Here is a 26,567-nt window from a genome sequence, read left to right on the forward strand (position 1 = left end):
GGAACTTTTCAACCTTAATAAAACATTTTAATATCTTTTGTGATGATACATCGACTTACAACTAGTTGAATGACCCTCTGTCACAGGCTGAGGGCGTCAGTATTGCTTTCACTTGGACTAAACAGCTGTGAGGAGGGTGGTAGGAACCCTGCACACTAAAAAGCTCCAAATGTGCGGACTGCTTTACGGCATGCGTCACATCACGATATAACATTGTTTAGCCACCTTTAGATTAATTTAGATTCATTACCTCGTCGCTATCCGTCCTTCACACAGCCACTGGAAACAAATGAAGGCGAGTTCAGTCCGACAGCATGTCACCGGGAGCAGCAATTTACGATGCCACGTGCTAGTCCTCATGGGAACTGTAGTATTCGGTCAGGCTACCGCTTTTGTCCACTGGCGCTGCCAAAATCAACGAAAACTGAAAGTTCCTTAGTGTTGCTTTAAGTTTTTACAAAGAAGCAAAAAGTTCTAGAAATCTATCCATACTTTTCCATAACTTGCAGAACTCTGTTGAGGAGGCAGTTTGTACAGTAGTTTTGCTCCAAATCATTGACTTCATGTTTATTTAGAGATTCTTGTTTGAGCACTTTCAGAGTGTATTTGCAGCTGCGGCGTCAGACAGCAGCAGGATCTACATGTGTCTCCGAGGGGGAAATCGCCTCAATCAATTATGAACTCACCGCAGAATGTTGTAGAATCAGTTAGAATCTCAACTTCAGAAGTCATTTCATCTGTAAAGTTAGTACTCAGTAGTAGGGATGTCACTAATAAAAAAAAAAAACCAGCAAGAAACGCATTGATTTATTTACATATAGTAAGCTCAGAACACTGTTACACATAAAATACATGTAAAATCTTGAACAATAATAAATCCAAAAGACAATATAATGATGTAGACATCCCACACGGCCAGTCTACACCACAATACACTGATAAAAATGGCATTCTGATAGATTTATTCAACCAATAAGCGATTAAATTAGACCCATGATTAGATAGGAATGCGATTGTAACCGCTTTAGGACATGAGCGGTGCAGTTTATGCTCTGTATTGACCTAAATGTACCCACATGCACTCGCGCTTTAAGCTAATTTGTTTGCAGTAACAAACAAGAAGTTTATGCAAAACTACTGCCTGCAGTCTGAATAGTGTTAATCACCTCATCTGAGTCCACCCGACAACAGTCATTAGGAGCGTTTCCCTAAATGTCAGTATATTCCTTTAAGAAAACAGGGGCTCTATTACGGAGTGAATGACTTGATAAAGATGGAGATTTTCTTCCTCCTCCTTTCCTGAAAGACCAAAAGTCCCCAGTGTTAATGGATATCGCGTCATGCTCTCTGCCTTTTTTACGATTTGGTACCGCGGGAGGGCAGAGGAGAAAAGGCGAGCCATCGATGTGCCAGAGCTTCTTGGTGACCATACTGAATGCACATGTGGCTCCCTCCCTCCCCCCCCCCAACCCGTGACAGTTTAATTGCATTTTCAATATAAATTGATTATAAGGCCATTGTGAATGCACGTCGGGCTGCCACATTGATTTCCTTCTGAGTTTTCTTTTCTTTTTTTTTTTTCTCTCTTCCCCCCTTTCCTCTTAATTTGAGTGGAAGGGGCAGCGGTAAATTTTCCTCACCAGCAAGGTGGGCAACTGGGAGGGCCGGGGTCACCGGAGCTCGATACCGCGCCGCCTTGTAATATCCTCCGGAGGGGGGGGGGGAGGAACTCTTCACTAGCACAAGATCTTCCTGTTTCCATAGAAATGACAGTCGACACAGCATATGTCACACTGTCTATCTCACATCTCCGGCGAAAGGAGAGGACTCAACGGTTATTAACTGAATTGTCATGCCGGCAGAGATAGGCGGCTTGATAGACAATCATAGGAAAGGACATTGCAGCTATAACAGCGGGGGAAAGATAATAATGTTGAAGTGGATTGTTTTCAGCCAACTGAGTCTCTGTTTGGAAGCATGTACTGTAACGCAGAAGAGAAAACAAATAATAAAAGAGAAAAAAAAATTCTGCAGAATATTATCCTGGCTTGGTTAGACAGAGGAAATAAACAAAAGAAAACAAGAGTTGTTTTGACCAGAATTCAAGTGAAACAGAGCTAAACTCTAGATTTTAATCCAAAGATACCAGAATTCCTCAATGCACTCAGCTGGCTCCCCATGAAAAAAGGAAAAAACAGTGAACACAGTCTTTTTTTTCTTTTTTCTTTTTTTGAATCAGCATTCAAGCAGAGGAACAAAATAGTGTTAAAGATGCTAATCCACAAAGCTGTTCGTCTTGCATGTGCCAGCTTTGCCCCCCTGATAAAACAGCATGAATTAGTAAAGCCTCCGAGCACCTGGGATGAAAAGCTTTTTAATATATGATGAGAAGGGAGACTCTGCAATGTGCTCCCACCTGACCCGCCGCACAATACCTCCCCCCCTTCAGTCTATCCGCCACCGCAGCCGCGAGTCGCTACAGCCTGCAACTTGTGCTCCGAGGGCGGGGAAACGAAAACTCACTGCGGTTAACGAGGTGTCAATAACGGACCTCTAAATTACGCCCACTTATCGGGGTAAACATTCAAGCGGCGTGCATCGTACTCGACATCATGGCCCCGCGTCGACAAACATGCGGCCTCCTTTTGCCCTTTACCTCCCCCTGCAATTATTACCATGTCCACGGCTATTAAAAACGTTGGGGAAAGAGAAGTGGGCAGGCGAGGAAGAAAGCAGCAGGAAGCTGGAGGGAAACGACTGGACAAGCTTTTGATGAGTTCTCTGAGATAAATATGTTTGGGGGGGGATTTGGCGGTGGAATTAAAATGTCAGAGCATGCTAAGCTGCTGTTCATGTGGGAGGGGGAAAAAAAAAAAAAAATCAACCGCGAGCTAGAGAGAGAGAGCGAGAGAGACCGGATCGTAATGAGAAGCTTCCACCAGACGAGTGGACTCTCGTGGTCTCCTGGCATGTTGCTGGTGCTGCTGATCCATCGCGGGGATTGGCAGGCGGCGGACGTGCGCACACTCATGCTGCCACTTCACAGACTTCGACCCACTGGCATTCTGTTTTACAGCACAGCGAAAATGCCACCGTGGCCCACCGCGGTGGTGGGAGCGTGACAACCTGCACGTTGTAATGCTGGCCGACGCCACATTCTTCAAGCGGTGCGTTTTCACCCCATGCGGCGGGACGCCGATTTCACAGAGGTGAGGTGAAGCCACCGGTGTGTATCATCATCACAACGCCATGACAGTTTACTCAAAGATGATACGAATCTGTTAAATAACACCAAACACACTTATCAAAGCTGTCAGTGTTTGTTTGCCAGAGGCCCAGATTGGTCAGATATGTCGCGGTGCATCAGAAATACTGTGATTCTGCTTTGAAATTTGATTTTGTTGACGTCTTTCGGTACAAAGTGTTCACTGCCGGGATGTGTTTTTGTACCGCACATCACAGCGATCGGCTGTCAGTCAAACAGTGCAGCCCACACGGTGACGCTCTTCTTTCACCCTTCCACTTTCAGCAGCGGTAGTATCTGCTCCGTTCCACCCTCTCTGCTCACGCTGATACGGAAATGCCTGCATTTTCGGGTAGTTTGTCTGCAGGTTTGATCCCGCATCTGTCAAAGGTTCATGGAGGGTCCCAAATTCCTCTTGATTATAATGGGTAAAACATTTATTTGATTTGTCTTAATAATTCCTGAATTAGTATACATTACATGTGTAATATACACAAAGGCAAGCTTAAAAAGTAAGCAGCAGGACAAGTGATGGCAGCACATCAGAAATCTGTGCCAAGAGAGCTACGTACAATTCATAGAAGCAATTAGCACCAAACTTCCCAAGACGATGTGCAAACCCAAAGAATTTATCTTCAGAGAAAAGAAACTTGTCCAAGTTTAAAATGATGAAAAGGTTGGCAATTACCGTTCTAAATCATTGGTCAGTTAGGATTTCAGCCTGCATGCTTAGAATAACACCATGAATAATGCAACAACCAATCAAGACCTTTTAGATTAGTGTATTGTGTGCTGCAGAAAGATCTGCTAGAAACATAATGTCTCTCACGCTGGTTTGTTTGGAGAGATGGAAGCAGAAAACTGTGGAGTTGGATGTGTTGATGACGAATGGTATCAAACATATTACAGTCTGACAGCAAATAAATCTGAATTTGAGAAATAGTTCTGTCACAAAATCAAAAACGCAGAAAATGCCTTGAAATAAATTTGCAAATAGAAGCCGTGGTGAGCCAGCTGAATAAATGACTGTCACCAATATAACAGCTGATTTGAATCTGTTTTTCAGACTGTTTAAAAACAAAGGCAGAAGTCCAATTGCTTGTTGTACATTAATCTATTAGCATGAACATCTCTCACAGTTTTGCCTAATATGGGGGAAACAGCAGATATTTCATATTCATGAAAGCAAACATGTTAATTGCATTTTGCATACCTGTCAGATTCAATCCTGTGTCCTCTTAGTACATCAGCTTCCACATGTTTGTTTGTACAATATCATTTTTATGCATGCAACCTTTTACTAGATCAGGCTCTTGATTATAGCAAAGGTGCAAGCTCTCTTAAGCAACAGTTTAAGCCTCGCTTTGGAAATGAAAATTACCAATAAAGAGCAGCAAAGTGGAAATTATTAACATGAAAATGCTATAAACTGCTTTTATCCAAGCAGGGATCGCAGAAGATTTGTAGTATGCCCTCTCCAACACAGAACTAACACAGAGACAATCACACACTCGTACCTACAGGCGATTTAGAGATACCAATTAACCTAACAAGCTCCCACAATTCAAGGCTTGTGTGAGGAAGCCAGGGCACTGGGAGAAAATCCACGAAAGCGCAGGGGAAAAAAAGAAAAAGCATCCAATCTGATCCCACCAATCAGCCACCCATCCATCTTCTGTAACTGTTTTAAACACATCTGGGTTGAGAGGAGCTGGAGCCCATCCTGCTCACAGCAAAAGGCATGTTATACAGTGGAGGAGACAGAAACAACCACTTCTACACACATTCCCTCCTTGAGAGTCACCAATTACCGAAGAGGTTCTGAGAGGAAGCTGCAATACCCAGAGTAAACCCACACATGCAGGCACATGAAAACTGGCGAGCATTCTGATACTAAGGCGATGGAACAAATCACTACACTCCCTGCAATCACATTCCAGTGGACTGTCTTTCATTACTGTTTTTTTTTTTTCCAACAAAAGTGTCAAAGCTGAGACGGCGTCCAACTGAAAGTAGCTACAAAAGCAAGGTAGAGACTCACCGGTCCACTACAAGGTCAGTTTGTAGTCACCAATTACCGAGCTTAAGGTTCCATTTCCTTTGCAGCTTGGGTGTCTGTTTACATGACATTGCTGCCTGGAGTCAGTGAGAATGCAAATTATAGGTTTTCTTTTTGAAAACACTTCACGGAAAAGGATTAAAACATAACTGTACTGAAATGCTGCCATTGTACATGTGCACCACGGCCGTAGTAAATAGTCCTCTGCACATACATGAGTATATGGACACAGTTTGCCTCCAGAGTCTTCGTAGGTTTTGCTGTTTAGAGTCACAACAGCAATCCGTCATGGTTGTCTTGTCATACATGTACTCCCGTTGTTAATGTTTGTGTTTTCAGTGTTTTTGTAATTTCACATACAAAGACATATTTATCAAACTCCACACAGATTTTCAGACTTGCATTTTCAGCCCTGAAATATTCCTACTGTGAAGAAGCAGAACTACCTACAGATCTCCTCCTCCTTTACCTGCTTTAATCAAGTTGGGAGAGGAAGCTAAATCTGATCAGAGCTGATTCTGGATAGAACGAAACAGAAAATCACACAGCTTGCCGAGCAATTTAGACTCAATCATAAACCAAATTAGATTCAATTGTAAGAGGAATTGTAGAGTGTATGAGGAAAGCCATAAAGGATCAGGCAGAATGGGCAGACTCCACACTGATGAAGGCAAGCAGGTTTGAATGTTCTTGTTTGCTCTGTTAGGCTTGGTGCAGTGCCAATTAAACGCAAGTAAAGACGATTTTTTTCTACCTCCACAGCTTCACTCCGACGGAGACCGAGGCGACGGCAGCGTGAAGTACATCCTCACCGGGGACGGAGCGGGGACCCTCTTCAAGATCGATGAGAAGAACGGCGACATCCACGCCACCAAGAGGCTGGACCGAGAGGAGAAGGCCTTCTACCTCCTCCACGCCAAAGCCATCAACCGCTTCACCAACGAGGCGCTGGAGGGCGAGTCCGAGTTCATCATCAAGATCCACGACATCAACGACAACGAGCCGCGCTTCACCAAGGACCCCTACATCGCCAGCGTCCCGGAAATGTCCGACATCGGTGCGTCTCAAACACAAACAGTCCTCATATTGACATCACATGAAATTTAGACTGCGATGCATTTGGCATAAAAAAAAATTGAATTTTCCCACTGGCTGCTTTCTGAGTTTCCACACAGTTAAACTCCACACAAAACATGTTTATTTATCGTCCGCCACACTATTAAACACTTCAGACGAATCAGTTGTGTGTGCAAGGAGCTGAATCATAAGGATTACAATTCAAATAGGATAGAGACGTTCTAAAATGCCAGCCTTAGTGGATCAATGGGACTTTATCAATCATAATAATGATGTTAACTCAACAAGGAAGGGCCGACTAATTAAATGAGAGAGACTGGGAGCTGTTTTATGGCCGTCGAATAAACAAGGTAAAGTGTGTCTGCCACTGTTGCGGTGCAGATAATCTCTTAAATACGGTGTTGCATCTTATTAAAACAGTATTTAATTTAATTACCAGCACTGTCAGCTGTGTCACCACTCTGAGTAATTGTGGTTCTCTAAATCTGCAGCGCCAGTTTCTGTTAGGTGACGTTTCCATTTGCGGCTCAAACTTTAATCCGGCGCCGTGTACTTTCCGTACGTAGCGAGAACCTCGTGAATATAGATCAACAATGTAAAAAGCCTCCTGATCAATACCTGCATGAAAAGCACGGGGTGAACCCAGCTGCTCGCCGCCGGGCTCCGGGGACCGGGGAGGGGGACATCGGTCTCGCGGCCCGGACATGTGACAGAGTTGTCACTTGGTTCAGCAACCCCAAGAGAGCGGCCGGCACTTATCTGAGGGCAGCACGGGTGCCCATGGCAACAACCGAGGTGTGATGTCACCGCTTGGCAGAGCATGTGTTCACGAGTGACTGCGTTGAGACGCCGGCCCTTTAAAAACGTGACACACACTCCGAGTTTGATTCTCACGGCCCTGACATTCGGACTCTCCGGACTTTGACAACTGAATGATTGCACTCGGGGTAATTCACTCCAGCCCAGGATGAGCACAGAGAGAATATATTCCTGCCTTGTTTGTCAGAAGATTCTCCTCTCAAAAGCTTAAAGTCAAAGATGAGATGGGCTGATGTGGATCAGTGATATTTTTCTAAAAGCCGCCATGTCAGAAAAGCCTCTTTGAGTCTAATTCCCTAGTTAAAGGTATTAGCGATCAAGGTTCGGTGAACTTGCTTGAGAATCCTCCCGAACTGTCACTTACACCAAATCAGACAGCCGTGGTCTATTCTCTGTCTGCTTTCTCGGTCCTCCCATTCTTCCTTTCTTCCTTTTCACTACAGCATCCCTCCCCCAAACAAATGATTTTAAAGGGTAAAGCTGTCGCCCCCACCGCACACCCAGATCTCAAACTGACATCAAATCAAGTTTCTCGAGGTCGTTATCCCGTCGCGTTGCACAATTCTATATTTATACCTCTTTGCCATTAAATATTTCTACTCAATTAATTTTCTTCTGCATGTAATGAGGCAACACTTGGCCCCGCAAGGCGCCATTTGGGAGGTAGCACTTGGCTAACCGTTTCCCTTTGTTCTACTGAAATAGGGCTTCGGCTTCTCTGGAAGAGAGAAATGGATCACACTCATTTGCCTGCTATCAGATTTTTGGCTTCTTAGACACCCCCAGATCGTCGGATACACTCAAGTTTCTTGGGGTTTGTGCGAGGAGCCTGTGTTGGTGCTGCTTGCATGCTTAGGGAGGTATACTTAGAAAAATACATTAGGGCTGATCGATTACCTGCGAAAATCAATCACGTATGAGGGTGTAAGTGGCCGAGGAGTAAAGATCGGCTTGGGTAACACAAAGGGACAGAAATGATCAGTCACATTCTGCATGCATGAGCGTGACTGGAAAAGGATCCGACACCTCATCAGAAGGTGCATCAGCTCAACCAATTATCCAGCAAGCAATTTCATTGTAGAGTTGATCTAAATCATTGTCATGAATCTCCCTTCTTCCCTCCCTCAGGCACCTCGGTGATTCAGGTGACGGCCACCGACGCGGACGACGCCACCTATGGGAACAGTGCCAGGGTGGTGTACAGCATCCTGGAGGGGCAGCCATACTTCTCTGTGGACCCCGAAACCGGTCAGTGTCTAAAACTCTGCGTAATAGCTTCAGTCCCCAGATATCAGTGTTGTTCATATTTGTCTACTTTTCAACTATTACTTCCTCTTCACTGAAATAAATGTGGCAGTCTGATCATCTTCCATGAATATTTAAGTCATATCAAGATTATTTCACAAACTTAAGCTTTATTAGCCTACTTTTCATCCTGGAATTTGTTGAGATTATCCATATGTCAGGGTTGAATTAAATTGAATTGATCTGAACAAGCAAACAAGCTACAAACAAGAGACATAATTCACACATTCAAAAGAGTAAGTATGAACTTATTTTATCACGCCCCGGCTTCTCCATGTGTTATTAACCTGTTATAACCTCCACATCAGAACATACAAATCAGTATCGACTATGTTTAATGCCCATCAATATACATGAGACATATACTCATCACCTCATAAAAACGGTCTTAGATCCTAAACATAAATACAATGATACAAACAGGATGAGAACATGACTCATGCAAGATGGATGGATTGGTAATTTTTATATGAACGTAATATGACGGACAGACATATAGACGCTTGTAAGTTGACACCAGACTAAATTATAAATCATTAAATTAAGTCTTATTCTTCCAAGATAATTGACAATACAAAGCCAATTCTTGTAAATTTCGTGGCCATCAAAGGTTCTCTTATGAGCTTGAAGCGAGGAAACAACGGTAGTAATAATTACACTGCTGGAAACCTTTCACACATGTTCATGGCTGAATTCTGGACCAAAATGATTTGATTTAGGGAGATTTTTCAACTTTCAAGTAATAAAGGAACAAATACTAAAGTGTAGTTTGCAGATTGATTCATCCATTAATTTACTGCCTTCATGTTCACAGCTTAAGGAGACATTTCAGAATCTCTTTTTGCAAAAAAAAAAAGAAGTTCTCAAACCTGCTGTCAGTCTCGCACCATCAATGTTCAGATTCTTACTTATTGATGTAGAGGTGTTCAATCTAAATTTAGCACCAGAGTAAGAAGAAATGTGTCATAAGAAATGGCAAAGGTCATCATTTCTCCGCGGTAAGTGTTGCTTGGGTAAAAACCTGCACACCCCGCAGCCACGCAGTGCCATGCATCTCCAGTAATGTGCACGGCTCTCCTCACTCTTCCCAGAGTGGAGGAGCTCTAACGATGCTTCAGCCGCTGCACTCTCCACCTACGAGCGTAACCCGACAGCTTGACGCAACAGGTTTTACACCCATCTCCTGGAGGTGGCTGAAGCAGGAAACACAACAAATCACTAGCAGGGCAGAAATAGAGGAGGGAAAGTGAAAGACGGGGGAAGCGAATTAAAGCAATCCATCTGGAGATAACTCCTGGAATGCTGCGATTTTTTTTTTTCTTCCTCCCCACCGACCACGTCTGCCTCTCTCTCGGCGCTGTCAGGAGAGGAGGGGATTTGTAGTCGAGAGCGGCAAATCACCAATCCCTCCAAAAAATGTGCCACTTTTAATCATTAATGTGCGCTTTGGAACGCATCCCGCTCCTGTCTTGGTTTTTTTTTTTTTTTTTTTTGTTTAAACAAAAGAGACAAAAAAAAGCCATTTGCAGATTAGCAGAGGGGATTAACAGTAATATGGTTTATCCCACATGTGGTATGTAAGCTGACATCCCCTCTTACACAAAGACATGCCTGGACATCGCATCATAAGCAGGATTTGTTTCTCCTCTCCTCCTCTTGTGTGTGTGCTGTAGTCATTAAGAGACAACAAAGGTAGCTGCAGATAGAAAACTACCCACAGAAAGTGAGGAAACGTGCATTTGGGAGATTATTTTCTTTGTAGTCACAATAAATCTGATACCACTGGAAAGGTTGCTCGTTTCTTTTTTTAAATAGTGTGAATGGGCATAAAGGCGATGGGGAGCTGTTTTATTTCACAGCCCACACACTCAGCTCTAATGCTCATCCCACAAATGCATGGTCTTTAACAGACTCTCAATACACTTTTCTTTACTTTTCTGTGCAGTTTAGATGCAACTTCTAAAAAAATGAACTGGAGCTGTTGATTGCCTGTGCCCTTTTGAACAGATGCCACATAAACACGAATCGCCAAAGACTGAACAACTGTGATGGATTATGTTTAAAATAACTATTTGAAACTTGTTTTTCAAATTTGAAATGAAATCATTTCTAATATGAGAGAGAAGTATGATCAATTTCAATCATTCTACAAATATTGTGAAAGTTTTCATCAATTTGCAAAGAGAAATGAGCACAATCAACAACTCTGGTTCTGAAAGTCTGCTGGTGGAAAGTTCAGATGTATAAATTGGGGGCAAGAGAAAGAGCACTGTTAATTGAGAGTATTGATTCCAAATCGTAATGTCAATGCAAAACTCACCAATATGTGATGTGAAATGATGCAGCAGGCTGAAAAATGGCAGACACTGCTCTATTAACTAGCCGGTGAGGTAAATATTTCAGTTTTCACTTTGTGCGCATTTTGTTTGTTTCCAGCGAAGTTATGTACGAGGGAGGCAAGAAAAAAAAAAAAAAAAGAGCAAGTCGGAGGACTTTTTGAACAGGCCACGTCAGCCTCTCCCTCCTTCCTCTTTGTTTGATATGCAATGATTCATCTATTCAGCCCGAAAGTGGTGAAGTTTGTCAAAGCAGTTTATTTAGGGTGAAATTTATTTTTCTCATCTCTATTCTCTTTCCACTACGTCTGTCTCCCTCCTCCTCCTCCTCCTCCTACCTGCTCCTCTTTTATGATGCTTCAAATTCAAACGTGTAATAGCAGACAGGATTTAAGACCGACTCTGATGGGAGACGAAAAGGCGCACCTTTTGAATATTGCTGCCAATTACCGCTTCACTCGCTCCCTGTCCCGACTCCAAACTGCAGATCTGACACGTCGGAGTGGAGAAGTAAGCAAGCCGCACGGCACTTGAAAGGCGGAACATCAGCGGAGTCTTAATTCCAAAAGGAGGAGATAAACGACGGCGAATGCAATTGCTCTTAGAAAATTAAAAGGATGCACGGCAATTTTTTTTTTTTGGGGGGGGGGAGGGTTTCTCTGGTCCACTCGCTGGTCTAAATCATCGGAAAGCAGACACCGAAATGTTCTCCTGGGCGGCCGCTGAGCTCCGCGCTGCTTCGCATACAGAGCAAGTGCACTGACCTTTCAGTAATAAAATGATCTTAGTGGTTTAATTATCTGGCCTGTTCATGCATGAGTCCTAAAAAATGAAATATCATTAATTCAATACAGCTGATGCAGACACTTATTTTTAGCAATGTGTCAGGTGAGCCCAGTGATTTCTGCTCTTTCGGATGTGGCCGGTGCACCTGTGGAATTAGCTCCATATAATACTCAGTCATATAAGATTCAGTGAGCTCATTATTTGTGTTGGACTTAAAAAAGAAAAAAAGTTGCAGAGCTGCTGTCTCTTCCAACCAAGTACCATGAAAATTCCAACATTTTCAGGTTAAAATGCAAAATTTTGTTGCATTTGGTTGTCTGTTTATGTGACAACAGTGTCAAAATGATTCTGTTTGACTGTAAATGTCGTCAGGTAAATGAAGCCTGAGTGATCCTGACAGGAACGTAAAAGGAATTTGAATGTAAGTCACATTTAAAGCTAGGGCATACGATGTTGTCCAAAAGCACTTTCAGTCATACTGAGTGAAATGCTCCTTGCCCCCTGGGAGAAGTCAATGCATTATATGTACAGAAAAAGGTGCAGAAAAAATTTGACCACTGTAGCGACCACAGGACAGTAAAAACTCCGACCAATCGTAAGGCGCGGACCGCTCTTACGGAACCAATCAAATCCCTTCGCCGTTCTACCAGCCCCCTGCGTGTACATTTCAATGGCTTGCACTGGCCCTGGTTCAGAGCGCGCGCGCGTTGCCAAGGCGCTCTGGGCGCTCATGGCTCGCGTGAAAAATAGAACGAAGCGGAGCGGGCGCGCTGCGCTCCTATGCGCGTTGTGTGCGGGCAGTCAGAAAAGTTAATAACATTGGAGGCGATCACAAACACCGTGCGTGGCGTTTCCGCGCGCCCGTGCGCGCGGCGCTTCCGCGTCCAGTGCGTTCGCTGCCAACTGGAAGTCCTCCAATGGGGTGGGAGCTGGGCGGAGCCTTGGGGAGATGCTACATTCGTGCTACATGCTAGTTTTCCAAGATTGCCGACCCTAGCTTTAATGTGAAAATACTGGGAAATAGTTGACATAAAATGAGCTATAGTTCAGGACTTAAACCACTCTCACCTTTCAAAATGTACAATACGTGTAGATATTTTCATGTTTTTTTAAATATATTATAAGAATTTTTTTTTTTTTTTTTTAATTTTTAGAAATATTTTTGGAATTACTTTCTTATTTTTTACTATGCGATTGACAAGACGTGGCATAGCAGTAACATGATCTGTCATTGTCTGTGGTGCCTCTCATGGTCCATCGATCATTGGGAACAGTGTCTTCATGAGTCAAAGGAAAACTCCTTTTGTCAAAAAGGGACGCACTGAATTTGGATTTTCACCCGCCGAGGTCACCTCAGGAAGTGTTTTCAGTTTTGGACGGGAGAGAAAAGAACGGGCTTACGATTCCTCTGCGGCTCATTTCTCTCCGAGCAAGCTCACAGAAGTGGTTCGACTGTAAAAGCTGTTCTTTAAAAAATATGATTTATGTGTCATTATTCTCAATTTTTTTTCCAACCGGATGTCGGCTCGGTCTTCAACGTGATAAAGACGAAGTAAAACCTGCAAATAACGAGTGCTATAAATCTAAATAATCTCCCGTCTGCTTCCCCACAGGCCTGATTAAGACCGCCCTGGCCAACATGGACCGGGAGGTGAAAGAGCACTACCAGGTGGTGATCCAGGCCAAAGACATGGCCGGGCAGATGGGCGGACTCTCAGGAACCACCACGGTCAGCATCACGCTCAGTGACGTCAACGACAACCCGCCGCGCTTCACCAAGAGTGAGTAGCCGCGGTCCTTCTGGCGGCGGGCGCCGAGTGACCACCGGCCCGTGTGAAAGCCACTTGTCAGTGCGATGCGGTGCCAGGCGAGGCAGGCGGCCCCCCCATCTGGTGTCAGTTTCAAAATGAATTTGGATTATCGCAGGGAGCTCTGGGTTTTGTGCCTCTTAAAGGCAGGGAATAATTAAATATAGAGCCACATGACGGAGCGAAGGGTCCTGCAAAGTGCATCAGATCAGCTCTGTAATCCCTATTAAATGAAGAAAGTACATTCACTGGGTTTTATCTCCCCGACTCTTCCTCTCCCTTTTGTCTATCTCCCACTATTAAGTCCTTCTCCTGCTGCCTTTTACTTCATAAAACCGGCACTCTCTCAGTTTAAACTGTCCTTGGTGAGCTCACCCCCCCCCCCCATACACACACGCACACACACACAACCCTTTTCTTTTTGTTGTAACTCTCTTGTTCATCAATCTTTTTGATTTCCTGACTCCCTACCTACCCTGGTTCAGTCCCTGCCTTTTCTTCTGACGCCCACCCCACCCCTCCCCCAACGCGCTGCGTCTCCCTCTCGTGCATCTGGCAGAGCGGCGGCGCCGAGCCAGATCGGATTGACAGATTACCGGTGTCGCCGTGTTCCCACCCCCGGCTCAACTTCCAACCCCCCCCCCCCCCCCCCCCCCCCCCCCCCCCACACACACACACACACACACACACACACACACACACAAAGAACAAAAAAACTGTACGACTTAGTGACGCGTGCGCACAACGCTGAATCCACCATACCAGCTCAGAGGGAGGCAAAGGGGTGAGCTTGTTGGGGAGGGCGGGGGGGTCACCGTCATCTCGACTCCCTCCCCCAATGAATGAGCAGCGAGACCGGGAGGTGACAGGACGGGTGGGGGGGGGGGTTAGATTTAAGAAGAAAGACGAAGAGTGAGGCAGACGACAGAACAGACAGCCTGTGATGGAGGTGGGGGGTGGGGGTGTGGGGGGGTAGATTGAAAGAAGAAGAAAGAGGAAGAGATATTGTAATGGGACACCCAGAGGAGGCAGAGTGTCAGGAAGCGATATCATTGTTGTCTGCCGGAGTGATGCCTCTTCTTTTCCACCCAATGCTAAATACCTGTTAGCCTAGGGAAGCTTCCTTGTGGTGCCTTTCAGCATGCCTGCCTCTCTGCGTGTGTGTGTGTGTGTGTTTGGAGGCAAGTGTCAGCGTCACCGAGACCTGCCGAGTCAGGCGTTGCCAAAACACTGTCAGCATGTTTTATTAGTGTGTCAGTGCCGTTTGTCTCCGCAGGCTGTGTGTATATCACACCCGCTGCCTCCTGCGGTCCGGCTATTTATTTAAGCATACGAGATGCAGCCGGGGACGCCGCGGCCGACAGGCAGCCATCAATTCACCCGCCTCGAACCGGGAAATCATCTTACTAAAACATGAAAAGAAAGGAAGGAAAGGAAGGAGAAAAGGAGGAAGAAGCAATTAATTTATGTTGTGAAAATCGGCCGAGAATTTATGTGGCGTCCTAAACTTGAAGTGGTTCGTCAATAGCGCTCGTAGGCGATTTAACGCGTGAGGCCGAGTGTCTGTTTGGGAAATGAAAGATGTTTGAGAGCCGATCTACAAATGTTGCAGCACTAAATCTAATGCTCCCTCTCTCTCTCTCTCTCACACACACACACACACACACACACACACACACACACACACACACACACACACACACACACACACACACTCGCTCTCACTCTCTGATTGGCTCTGACTCACTCTCTCTTGTAAACCTGCTCTCTGACTCACCCACTTACACTCTTTCTTTTTGCACTAACAAGGTCATAAAACATTTCTCGGGCTGTGACGCTCGCCGGCTGTCAGGACGGGCGTCGGCGTTGGGTTGGTGTTTGTGTGAAGCGGCGCTTTCCCAATCGATCGATTGCAGGTTAAGAAAATCTTTTCGAAGGAAACGGAATCACCACTTATGGGAACGTGGCGCGAAAAGAGATACCAAGGATGCGGCCTTGGTTGTCATGGCCCTATACACCTACGCACACACACACGCCTACACACAGAAAGCTTGCTGGATGTGAGGCCTCCTCGTTGATTCACTTCATTCCCCAACCCTCCAACATCAAAGTGCCAACGACTGACTAGTTTCAGAAAAGCTTCCCTGTAGTTTTCATGCCACACCACTAGTTAGTGCTCTGTTTATATTTTTTATTTTTTATAACACAGAACAATACAATATTTAAATATCTGAGCTACACAAGTGCTGTAAAACGTTCTGAGACATCCGCTCGTTAAATCCAATGGTGCATGTTTAAGGGGCTGTGGCCATTCACTGACACTGATGTATAGAGCAGTGTGTCATCTGCATATTATGATAGGCGATGTTGAAATGTTCAATGATGTGCCAGAGGAAGCGTGTATAGATTTTAAGTGTGTGTGTGTGTGTGTGTGTGTGTGCGCGCGCGCGCACAGTAACACTCTGTTTAAATCATTTACAGCATTTTATGCTTCATTTGTTGGATGAAGAATGCTTTGAACATAAATATTGATTGACCTCAAAATTTTTGAATTTCCCTAATGAGGCTATCAGTGTTTGCGACCACAGCCATACGAGTCCTCTTGAGTTAATGTGTCATAAAGTTTAGGTCACCTACAGGAAAGGAAAAACCCTGTAACTACTGAAAGTCTAAACTTAAATCTAATAAACAATAAATGTGATGACTTTTGTTTTGAGGAGTTCCGATTTGTTCCCAAAAAGACAGAAATTCCCCAAAAAATAACAATGAGAAAAAAATTAGAAAGAATTTTTCTGTCTCTGGGGAATACTGTATTAACTTACTCTAAATAACGATGACTTTCTGAATCCGAACCTGTGTTCTTTTTATAATTTTTATTTCACAGAGGTTGGATTTTTGCCCCTGCATGACAAAATGTTGTGAATGTGTAAAAACTTTTACAGCAGCTATAAACAAAACAGCCCTAATCTTGCAGGATCTTATTCATATTTTACCATTAAAATTAAACATTAAACTTTAGTCTTAAGGCATAGTTCACTGCATAATGCAAGTAGGACTCCACAAGTCTGTGTTTTCGAAGTTTATTGACCCAAAAAAAGGAAAAGTCATGTTGTGATATTTCACTTTTCAGGGGCATTTCAATGTCTTTTTTGCCTCAGTCTGAGATAAGTGCATGTCCTCACATACGATAATAAAACATACACTCGTGCACATCTTTTGGTGTTACCCAGACTGACCGCATGCCTCTTTGCTTGCAGCTCTGTATGAGTTCAGAGTGAACGAGTCCATCGAGCTGGGGTCCACGGTGGGAGTGATCCGGGCCATGGACGCCGACGTCGGGGAGAACGCCGAGATGGAGTACCGGATCATGAGCAGCGACGGCCCCGGGATGTTTGATATCACCACCAATCGCAGCACGCAGGAGGGCGTCATTGTGCTCAGGAAGGTCAGGCCTCTCCCCTGGGGGTCTCCTGTCAGGTGGGGGAGGAGGGGTTGATGGGAAGGGGAGGGCCTGGAGGGGTTAATGGGATCACATGAGGTGGAGTGCAGTTTCCACAGCGGGATGGATGGCTCTTTTTCCCAAAGCCATTTTTTTTTCCCGTTTTCAGTTAATTGTCTGAGTTTTTTTTCTTTTTCTAAACAGTGTCCACTTTCATATAGATGCTAGAAGCTGATAAAAGTATTGATCCGGTCATTACGTTACAGCCCACTATTGCCCTATAAGCAATAGTGAGCTGCTCCATAGGCAATAGGCTGTGCTTTTTCTGCCCTGGATTGGACCATAAAGTCGTTAGTAAGAGATATGGATGACTCTGAGGTGTAGGAAATACTCTAACCTATAGAAAATGTGCAACATTGAATTGAATAGACTAATAGAATAATCCCTCCACCCTATTTGAACCAGGGTTTAAATCCCTCCTCACAATATGTCTGCTGTTCTGTCCTTTTCTCTCTTTTTTTTTTTTTTTTTTTTTTTTTTTTTCTTTTCTCTCTTTTTAGCCCTTTAACCCCAAAACAGCAGAAAGCTGTGACTTTTGAGTCTGAATCTGCAGGTTTCTTCCTCTTAAAAAGGAGTTTTTCCTGTCCACTCATGTGGATTGTTGAGTTTATCTCTTTAAAGTGCCTTAAGTTTAGCGCTTTGAAAATTGAACTGACAGATTTTTTTCAACATTAATACCCAGTCTGAGTGTGCTTGTTTTCCCCTTACATTGTGCAGGTTTGATCTGGTGACTCGAAATTTCCAGAATATGTTCAAACTGTATCCTGACTTCACCCATAGCTGGGATCAGCTGCCCTTCGACCCTGAGTTATATAAACCGGCATCAAAGATGTGTACAGATTGATGGATTGTGGGGAGAAAAAGCTAAAAATGAGACTAAAGCTGCGCCGCTGCCAGCTTCAGATGCCTTTTAGGATGTCACTGGGACAGTTCGGGGGATTTAACGTCTCTTTCATATAATCAGGACAAGAACTTTTTCCTTTTTTTTTTTTGTCTCTTGTCTGGCATTGTTTCTAAAAAGCAGCTTAGCCTTCTGGAAACCCAAAGCTCAAAAAAAGGAGCTCAAACACAGGCAGTTTTTGCTCTTTTTTTTTTTTTTTTTCATTAGAAGTTGACATTGTCGCTGTGCAGGTCTTTGGTTGGATGGAGATGCAGCACATTACGTATTCTGACCTGTCATTCCTCATTGCTTTGTTTCGATTGATCCAAACGTGTTTTGTTCGTTGCAGAACAGCACAGAAAATACATTCGAAACAATCATTTGAGATATTCTTTTTTTTAAGGCAAATGAGGAACACTAGCATTTTTTTTCCAGATTAAGATTTCTCCATAATTATTCAGTTGAATTTTTCCCAGTTCTTCTTTATAGAATTCGCTAATTTTTTTAACTATTTTGCATGACATGATTGGCACATGTGCTTGTTTGTGACGCAGAACTCACGAAGATCCTTTTTGTTTTCGGTGTTAAAGTCCAAACAGTTTGTTAAAAATGTGGGGGGTAAAGAAGCACCTCTAGCATATCGTGTCTTCACACCGTGATTGGTGGATGTTTATATCGGCCTGGAGCTTCCTTGGAGGAAACCTCGCAGACACAGACCAGGGAAAAAGAAATTATGGCAATTACGTTGTTGCTTTTGTTTTGTTTTTTAACCCCCTCTGGGCGAAAAATGCATTAAATGTATTTTTAAAAAAAAAATGAAAAAAGCGTGTTGACAGAGTCCATGTGGCTGAGGAGCACCTGATGGAACAAATCTGTTTACATTTGAATCAATACAGCAGCAGGGGCTACACACAACAACCTGCTGAAGGTGCACACGTCATTATTGACCCTTTTAAATATTATCGAACTCATGTGATGCCTAAAGATTTCCGTTCATTTGCCAATAGCAGTGCCGATGAACGCACGTGTGGTATAGAGCTGCAGCAAACACTTGCAAACCACCTCGCTTTCTGTTTATAGAGCAGTGAAACAAAGTCAAGGAGTTGTTTGTCAAACAAAGTACTTTATGAAATACTTTCCCACACAGCTAACTGCTGCTTCATCCATTACTGCGTGCACTATTTTTCAACTAATACGCTCTCTGGAGGAAGCAAAAAAAAAAAGACCAGAATCATTCAGTTGTGCATTCCCAAGTACACCCCGGCGTCCATGAAAGTGAGATTTTATTCCTCTGCAAGTCAGCATTTATTCAAAACAGCAAACAAAATAAACAAGATATTGTCTTTAAATGGTGATTTGAATTAATCCAAAGAGAAAACAGACAAGCAGAAAACAAGAGAACATCAATCTATTCATCAGGAAAAAAAAAACCTGTTAAAACACTCTGAACACAACAAAAAGAGCCCCCATAGTCACAAAGATGCCAGTCTGTGGAGGTTTATTTCCAATTGTTTTAATATAATAAAAAACAGCAGTCATTCAAATGATGTTTTTTTTGTTTGTTTGTTTCTTTGTTTTTAGTGATCTAGCATCCACTCTGTCATCAGCACAATCAGAAAAATGGTTAAAAAAAAATATATAATTGTGTTTTCTCAAACTTGACTGGATCACATAAAAAAAAGACTGTAGAGCATCTTCCTCCCACTAAATGATGTAACTCAGTCAGTGAATTAATCTTTAAACTAAACATCTCAATGGGGGAACATTTGAAAGCAACATAAACGTTGCTTTCAAATAAAAAGTAGCACGTTTCTGAAGCAGTAAGTGTAATTTTACTTCCAAACGCTGAGTTTTGGCCTTTTATTGTATGTGAGTTTCACCTTCTTGCTCCAACAAACGAGCTGAACTCGACTTGGGAAAAATTAAAAAAAAAAAAAAAGTGACATGAACTTTTTATTACCATATGCTCGGGCAGGCAGGCAGAAGACGGACAGTAGAGTTATTAAAATTTCAACTTCCACTTGCCCACACTTCCAGTGCATTCTGTTTTGAGTGAGATCCAGCTTTCCTCTCAGCTGAGACCAAAGCAGAAATATTGATGGCGGGTATGGATCGGAGCATTCGGCTGTGGCGTGTTTGATGTATTCAACAGTATCTGGCGGTTGCCTTATCAAGCGCCCTCTCTGCTGCCTTTCGATCGATCGCCTCCATCACGCCGTCATTAAGTGGGAGATGACATAATTGCCTTTTGTAGCCGCGGCGGTGCTGGAGTGGATGCGGCGCAGACGTGGGAGGGAGCGTGTGCGGCGCGGTGCGAGCGTGCCCTAATTCTGAACTGACTAATTAACTGTCCCAGTCAAGTGCGCTCGTCCCCCTCATTCACAGCCACAGACACACTGCTGCAGCGAAGCCTCGGCGGCACAAATCAGTGACTCATGATGTGTTTCAACTAGTCCTGTAGTCACGATCACTGAACCCGAGACTTGAACGGTCCAAGACCAAGTCAAGACCAAGACATTAAGGGTCCGAGGCCAAGACAAGACCAAGACTAAAGTTGGACTTACAGCAAAAGATTTTCACATTCCCAAACAAAAAACACTTTTGTGAAGCTAGGATTTTAACTGGAGTTTCATACCAGTCTCCTCCTAGTCGTGGGTTTGGGATAATATCAAAGGTGTTTGATATGAAATGTGTTTGATATTATGACAAGTCTTTGTAAAATCTCAGTCTGAGGTGCTTTGACTAAAAATACTTGCCTTTAGATGTGAGCTGATCGTTTTCCAGCGGTCGTTTGATGTATGTGTGTCTTTAGATAAGACCAAGACTTAGAGACAAGACCAAGAAAAGACTGTGACTTTAATGGTCCAAGACCAAGTCAAGACCAAGACTTTAATTGTCAGAGACATTTGGCATCCAGATGTGGTCACATGACTATTTGGAGTTTGAGCATTGACTGTTTTACTTTAAAATATTGTAATTACACATACTGCTTATACTTTTGTATTTGTTTAGTATTAGTTCAATATTCACATAATTCACTAAAACAGGTATAAAGATTTTTTTTTTACTTTTACAAGAAAAAAATGAGGTTTTTGTTTTCTCCCTTTAAAGTTTGTCTTTTGAAGAAAAAATGTGTTAAAATTCCAGCCTTTGATCCTCAATCTGCTCATCTGTGTTGTTGTCATGTTAATTTTCCCCTGAAATGTCACATTATTCAGCAGTGTGTGTGTGTGTGTGTGTGTGTGTGTGTGTGTCCATCAGCGGGCTTGTTAGTGTCCTTGAAGAAGACACTGAGACCCTTCAGCTCATTAGAGGTTTTCAGATGAGTGAATTTAGAACAAAACAAACAAAAAACAATCTGACCCCAAATTAAATATGGTAGTATGCTCAAAATGGAGATTATTTTTTTGTAAGAATTCAGCAGTCAAACATGCCGCCGCGTACAAATGGATCCTTAAATGTGTTTTTTTTTTTTTTTGTTTTGTTTTTTTTTGTTTTTTTATGGATAAAACTGCTTGAGTGAATGGAGGAGCTTTTTATAATTCCAGAAAACAAATGTTGAGTTACAGTGTGTCAAACTGTGGACGTGGGAAATTTAAACTAAACACAAAAAATGTGCTTGCTTTTGTTGTCAAAAAACTTCTTGGGAATAAATCTAATATAATCGGAAAGCTGAACAGTAGAGTAGGCCTTATACATCGTGCCTCATTCATAAGGAAAATGCATTTGGGATGAACAGCAGAGCTTCGTGTTTGGTTCCATCTTTAGAATGATTAAAATCGTCACTCTAGCTAGTATTATTACAACTCATTTATTACAGCTACAACTACAGCTAAAATTGAAATCGAATATCTTCCAAAAATGGCCAATGTTTCTGTTGAATAGATGAACTGATATGGAAATCAGCTGAATTACTGTGAAAACTATCATTAAAATCAAAATCTGTCTTGTTTCTTAAGAAATATTAATCGGAATAAAAACATTATGTCATCGGCAAACAATTCTGTTCAGATTTAGAGGCAAGAAAATGTAACATATTCCTGTTTTTTGTCAACTTTGATGTCCACTGTTTAATTCCATGAGTTTACTACAGTTAAAATGACCAACATTGTCATGGCCATTAATGTTTTTTTGGTTGCTACAAAATGTTACGACTTACCCAACAAAACGTTTAATATCAGAAGGTTGACATTAAAAGTGAAAACTCTTGTCTCAGTATCGATCGAGATTTTGGAAGTTTCCTACATTGCGCTGCACCACAGATGTGTCTTCTCACCTCCTTTCGCAGCCTCTGGACTTCGAGAGGAAGCGTCAGTACAGCCTCCGCATCCAGGTGGAGAACGTCCACATCAACCCTCGCTTCTACGCCAAGGGCCCCTTCAGGGACGACGCCTCCGTCAAGATCCTGGTGGAGGATGTGGACGAACCTCCGGTGTTCGAGCACTCCAGCTACACCATGAAGGTGAGGGAGGACGCGCCCCGGAACAAAATCATCGGATCGGTCAACGCGTCCGACCCCGACGACAAGAACTGGACCGTCAGGTACGGCAGACTCATCCGGCTGGTTGTTGGTGCTGAAGAGCTTTCTTTAAAGAAAAAAAACAAAAAATGAAAATTGCATCAAAATGGGTGTTCCCACCAAATCTACACCAACAGCTATCATGCAACACTGTAATTTGACACCAGCCTCCTCGTTTTTTCCTGCAGTTATCAACTAAGAATATCAAACAAAAAAGGGTTCAATGTTGCAAGTCGGCATGACTTTATTCTGTAGACTTTACAAGACCCGGTTCAAATCGGCCAATCACCTATAATTCAACTCCAGTCTCCTCATCTTTTCTTCTGTAATTGAGAGACAAGTATATGAAGAGATCTATGACAAGCTGATCTCAGATCAGGCAAACCTCAACTGATCTCCTGAGCAGCACCACACCGCAGTATTTGTAATTTGACACCAGCATCTCTGCATTTGTGGTTAATTATTGAAAGAATGTGTGGCAAGATTACTTCCAATTTGCCAATCTTGCTTCAAAAAGAGTAAAAAAAGCGTAATTGAACATGTTCTTTTAGAGTCCCAACTCACCAGTTTAGTTACATTGATTTCAATGATCTGATCAGGAGCAAAATTAAATTACTTTCAATACATAAGTGAAGTGAGTTTTCTCAAGAAAATACATCCAAAAGTCATGAGGCTGTAAAAAAAATAAATTGGTCACTGCTTTTGAAAAACCAAACCTCATCATTTCATCGGGTTTAGCTCCTAATAATGTTTATTTACAAGGCATCAACCTGGAATTGAAGATCTAAACAAAACAGTAAACCCGAGTGGTTGGAGCACAATGTCAATTTGCGGTCTGAAAACTCCTTAAAAATCCAAAAATCAAGTGTCCGTGCAACTCAGCGTGTTCAGATTATTAGCCATATGTACGCCAACCATCAGAATGTGAATTGTTCTGTGATGAAACATGAAACGAAGCCGTTTTCTACAGCCTCAGTGGCCACAGATGGTAAATATCTGAAAGGAAGAGACAGAAAAGCTCAAGGAGATACAACGGCGTGAACCTTGAGTTGAGTGCGGCTTCTTTCTCCGTTCAGTCAATATAGTTTTCTCCTTTTTTGAATGTTAACTTTATTATGATATGTGGGTGAAAGCGCCAACAGTTGTAAATAACGCTCTGCTTTTGTATTTTACTCACCCTCGACATAAACAGCATTGAAATACCGAGGCCTTGACATCGATGCTTTGTTCAAAACTGCTACTAAAAACCGGAATGTGCCAGAAGTTCACTCAAAACAACCCCGAGATGCAAAATTATGCGAGTGCTCGGTGAAACAGGAATAACGGCAGGCCGAATGCGAGGCTGCTCCTCCACTCCGACTCCCGACTTTTTTTCATTTTTATGATGCACCGAGGGAGTTGCCTCTCAAGGTTGAAGTTCCACCACTTTATTGCAGGTGTCAAATGCGATATCATTCTCTTTTATCGCCCATCATCAAGGAGGTAGCTACCCTGTGGCATTTAAAGCCGTGCTGAGGAGGAGGAGGAGGAGGAGGAGGAGGAGGAGGAGGTGGAGGTGGGGCTGGGATGCCTGGGGGCTGCCTGGCATGAGGAACTCACCGAGGCGGTTATCTTTATTAGCTCGATACGACGCACGCTGACACGTGCATCAGCGGGGGATGCATACACACACACACGTCTTTAAGTAAGAGAAAGTGTTGTGTGCCGTGGAGACGTGAGCAGAACAAATAAACACGGGCGTCGCTGTCACGGCAACAAGGACTTTTTAGCGTTAGCCGTTAGCTCGTCAGTCAGGGTAGGACTGGTGTCTTCTGAGAGCAGTGGAGGTCTGCACGAGAACCAAAGTGAATTAATCAGCAGAGTTTTCACTGAGTTGAATACTCAGTAAAAACTGAGCTTCAAAACTTTTATTTTGAAAGTGTGCAATTAAATTTCCATGAGTCTGCATTGAGTTTTATTTTGAAAAACACCTTCTTCTTTTTTTTTTAACACCATACCACCAAAAAGTTTTGGGATCGCTGACTAAATCTGTATGTGTTTAATTGAAGGTAAGCCTTTTTTCTAAAATGTCTTGCATGAAACATTTAATAAGGTTAGGATTGAAATGAATAAACAAGAAGTCGACGGACAACACGTGGCCTTAAAAAAAACATTTCAGCCTCCTTATTCGATGAAAGATCATAAAATCAATCTGCAACAACTAGATAATGAGTCATCGAGCAGAAAAAATAACCCGCTACTATTTTGAGAATCAGTTAACCCGTGGAGTCAATATTTAATTAAAAATATGGCAGAATTTTCTTCATGTCTTGGTAACAAAAAGGTTTTTCTGTTCACCCTGTGATGGCAGGGACAAGTGGGTTTATTCTGATTGTGTGATTGTTGAACTGTAGGAAAATGTGCAATCACTGAGAGCCTCTAGCTCTTTTTTTTCCAAGATCACATTCAATATCTGACTTTTTTTAATATTACTGTGTGTACTGGAGGTAGAAGTAACTGTCACGTTTCTCAGCTTTTTGTTGGTTTTGCTGGAGTTTTCTTCGTGAGAAGTTTGCATGACGAGGTTAAATAACAAATCAGTTTGTGGTTTTTACATTTAACAAATCCCTTCATAGTAACTATAATTTGCATCTCAATAAAAAAGTAAAGAAGAAGAATAAGAAAAATTACAGAAGATGCATTTATAGTTCTGCGTCTTGCATGACCAACCAAACAACTGAAAAATAAAGTATAATAAAGAGTCTGGAGAAGAGTTAAAGTGAAATGTAAAACATATTATCTGCAAGTTTGGTGACTTTTTTGAATCTGAGCTGCAGATTAATTAAAAAAAAAAAAAAGTGCTTGGATTTGGACGATTTTCAGTCCGGCTCATGTAAGATGCAGCTTGAGCGTTTTCCTTGTGATCGGAGGTCAAAGGCTGTTGGGTCTTCATGTAGCGTCTGCAGCGAGTCAAAGGGAAATATGTCCCAGTCCCGCTGATCACTAACATTTCTGTAACCCTGCGCGTCCTTCTGCCCGGCCTCGCATGCAGCCAGCTGCCGGCCTGCTGAGAGCAGCACTTTGTGGATGCCCGGTCAGGACGGAGCGCTCGCTGTTATCTCTCCGTCATTAATCAGATCGGAGGGGGGAGGGGAGTGGTGGTGGTGCGAGAGGGGGGACCCGGCCCGGCCCGGCCGGCTGAATTATTGGGAATATTAGAAAAGCAATTAGTAAAAGCCCACGGCTGACGCGAGATTTAACGAGGTTAGAGTTACTGTCGGTCCCGGTGAGCGTGGGGGGAGCGGGGAGGACGAGGAGGAGGCGGGAGGCAGGCAGCATTTAGATAAAGACGCTGAAATGGTTGATGGGGGAAGGAGGGGCGAAGCAGGGGGGAGAGGAGAGCGGTGCGGCGGAGCATTGAGAGCCCCCCCACCCCCCCACCCCCCACCCCCCACCTGGTTCATAGTCTCCCCTCGGGGGTCTCCTTCCTCTTACGCCGGCCCTCCCGATGCCTGCTACTCCATTAATCACACTGATGTATCACAGGAGTCTGGAAGGCAGAGGAAAACAACACCACTGGATAACCTGTTGGCTCTGAGTGTGTGTGTGTGTGTGTGTGTGTGTGTGTGTGTGTGTGTGTGTGTGTGTTTAGGAGAAAGGCAGAGAAAACAGTGGTAATACTCTCACTTTACTAAAAGCACCAGAAAAATGGGCCGTTTTCTGTTAATGCTGTGTCGCTATTGAGGACGATCTGTGAGGCTGAAGACTCTTCCTCCGCTTCTCCACAAGAATGTAAAGCTGTATTGACACCTTTACAAGGTTGATAAATAAGTTCACTATCTTGACCATCGGTCTCTTTCATACACGGTGATTGCATTGCACGAGAATTATCACCGATACAAGTACACGATTGTGTCAAGGTTGTGGGATTTTTCCAGAAACCAGAGGTGACAGTTTCTTTTCCCAGCATGCCTCATTATCTGTAAGGTTTTTATTTATTAATTATTTTCATAAACTGACAAGAAATATGTGCAAAGTGAAGTTTAACAGCAGTTTTCTAAAGAAATCAGTGAAGAAGCTGAACTAAAATCATACAAGAATCTGGAGATCGGCCAAAAAAAAAACTAAATGTTCCATTAAAGAACAGAAAAGTTCCTACAGTTTTCTTGACTAATTGTTTAAAGTGTGTATGTCCGTACATTTCTATTCGCACCTGTGCTTGTTAACAGCTTTGTTTTCAATCTGTGGAAGTTTTT

The 26,567-nt window shown here is 43.1% G+C and overlaps 1 protein-coding gene across 3 annotated transcripts in view; it reads left to right on the forward strand.

The window, feature by feature from the left end:
- LOC115394204 (cadherin-6-like) overlaps nucleotides 1–26,567 on the forward strand; it is a 71,843-nt gene that overhangs the window by 38,243 nt on the left and 7,033 nt on the right. For all 3 annotated transcript variants that reach the window (XM_030099420.1, XM_030099419.1, XM_030099421.1), the window contains exons 3-7: nucleotides 6,066–6,360; nucleotides 8,328–8,447; nucleotides 13,240–13,407; nucleotides 16,692–16,879; nucleotides 22,102–22,355. In XM_030099420.1, the coding sequence (XP_029955280.1) occupies nucleotides 6,066–6,360; nucleotides 8,328–8,447; nucleotides 13,240–13,407; nucleotides 16,692–16,879; nucleotides 22,102–22,355 (1,025 nt within the window). The remainder of the gene's footprint in view (nucleotides 1–6,065; nucleotides 6,361–8,327; nucleotides 8,448–13,239; nucleotides 13,408–16,691; nucleotides 16,880–22,101; nucleotides 22,356–26,567) is intronic.

This window comes from Salarias fasciatus, chromosome 9, assembly GCF_902148845.1.
Source record: "Salarias fasciatus chromosome 9, fSalaFa1.1, whole genome shotgun sequence".
NCBI lineage: Eukaryota > Metazoa > Chordata > Actinopteri > Blenniiformes > Blenniidae > Salarias > Salarias fasciatus.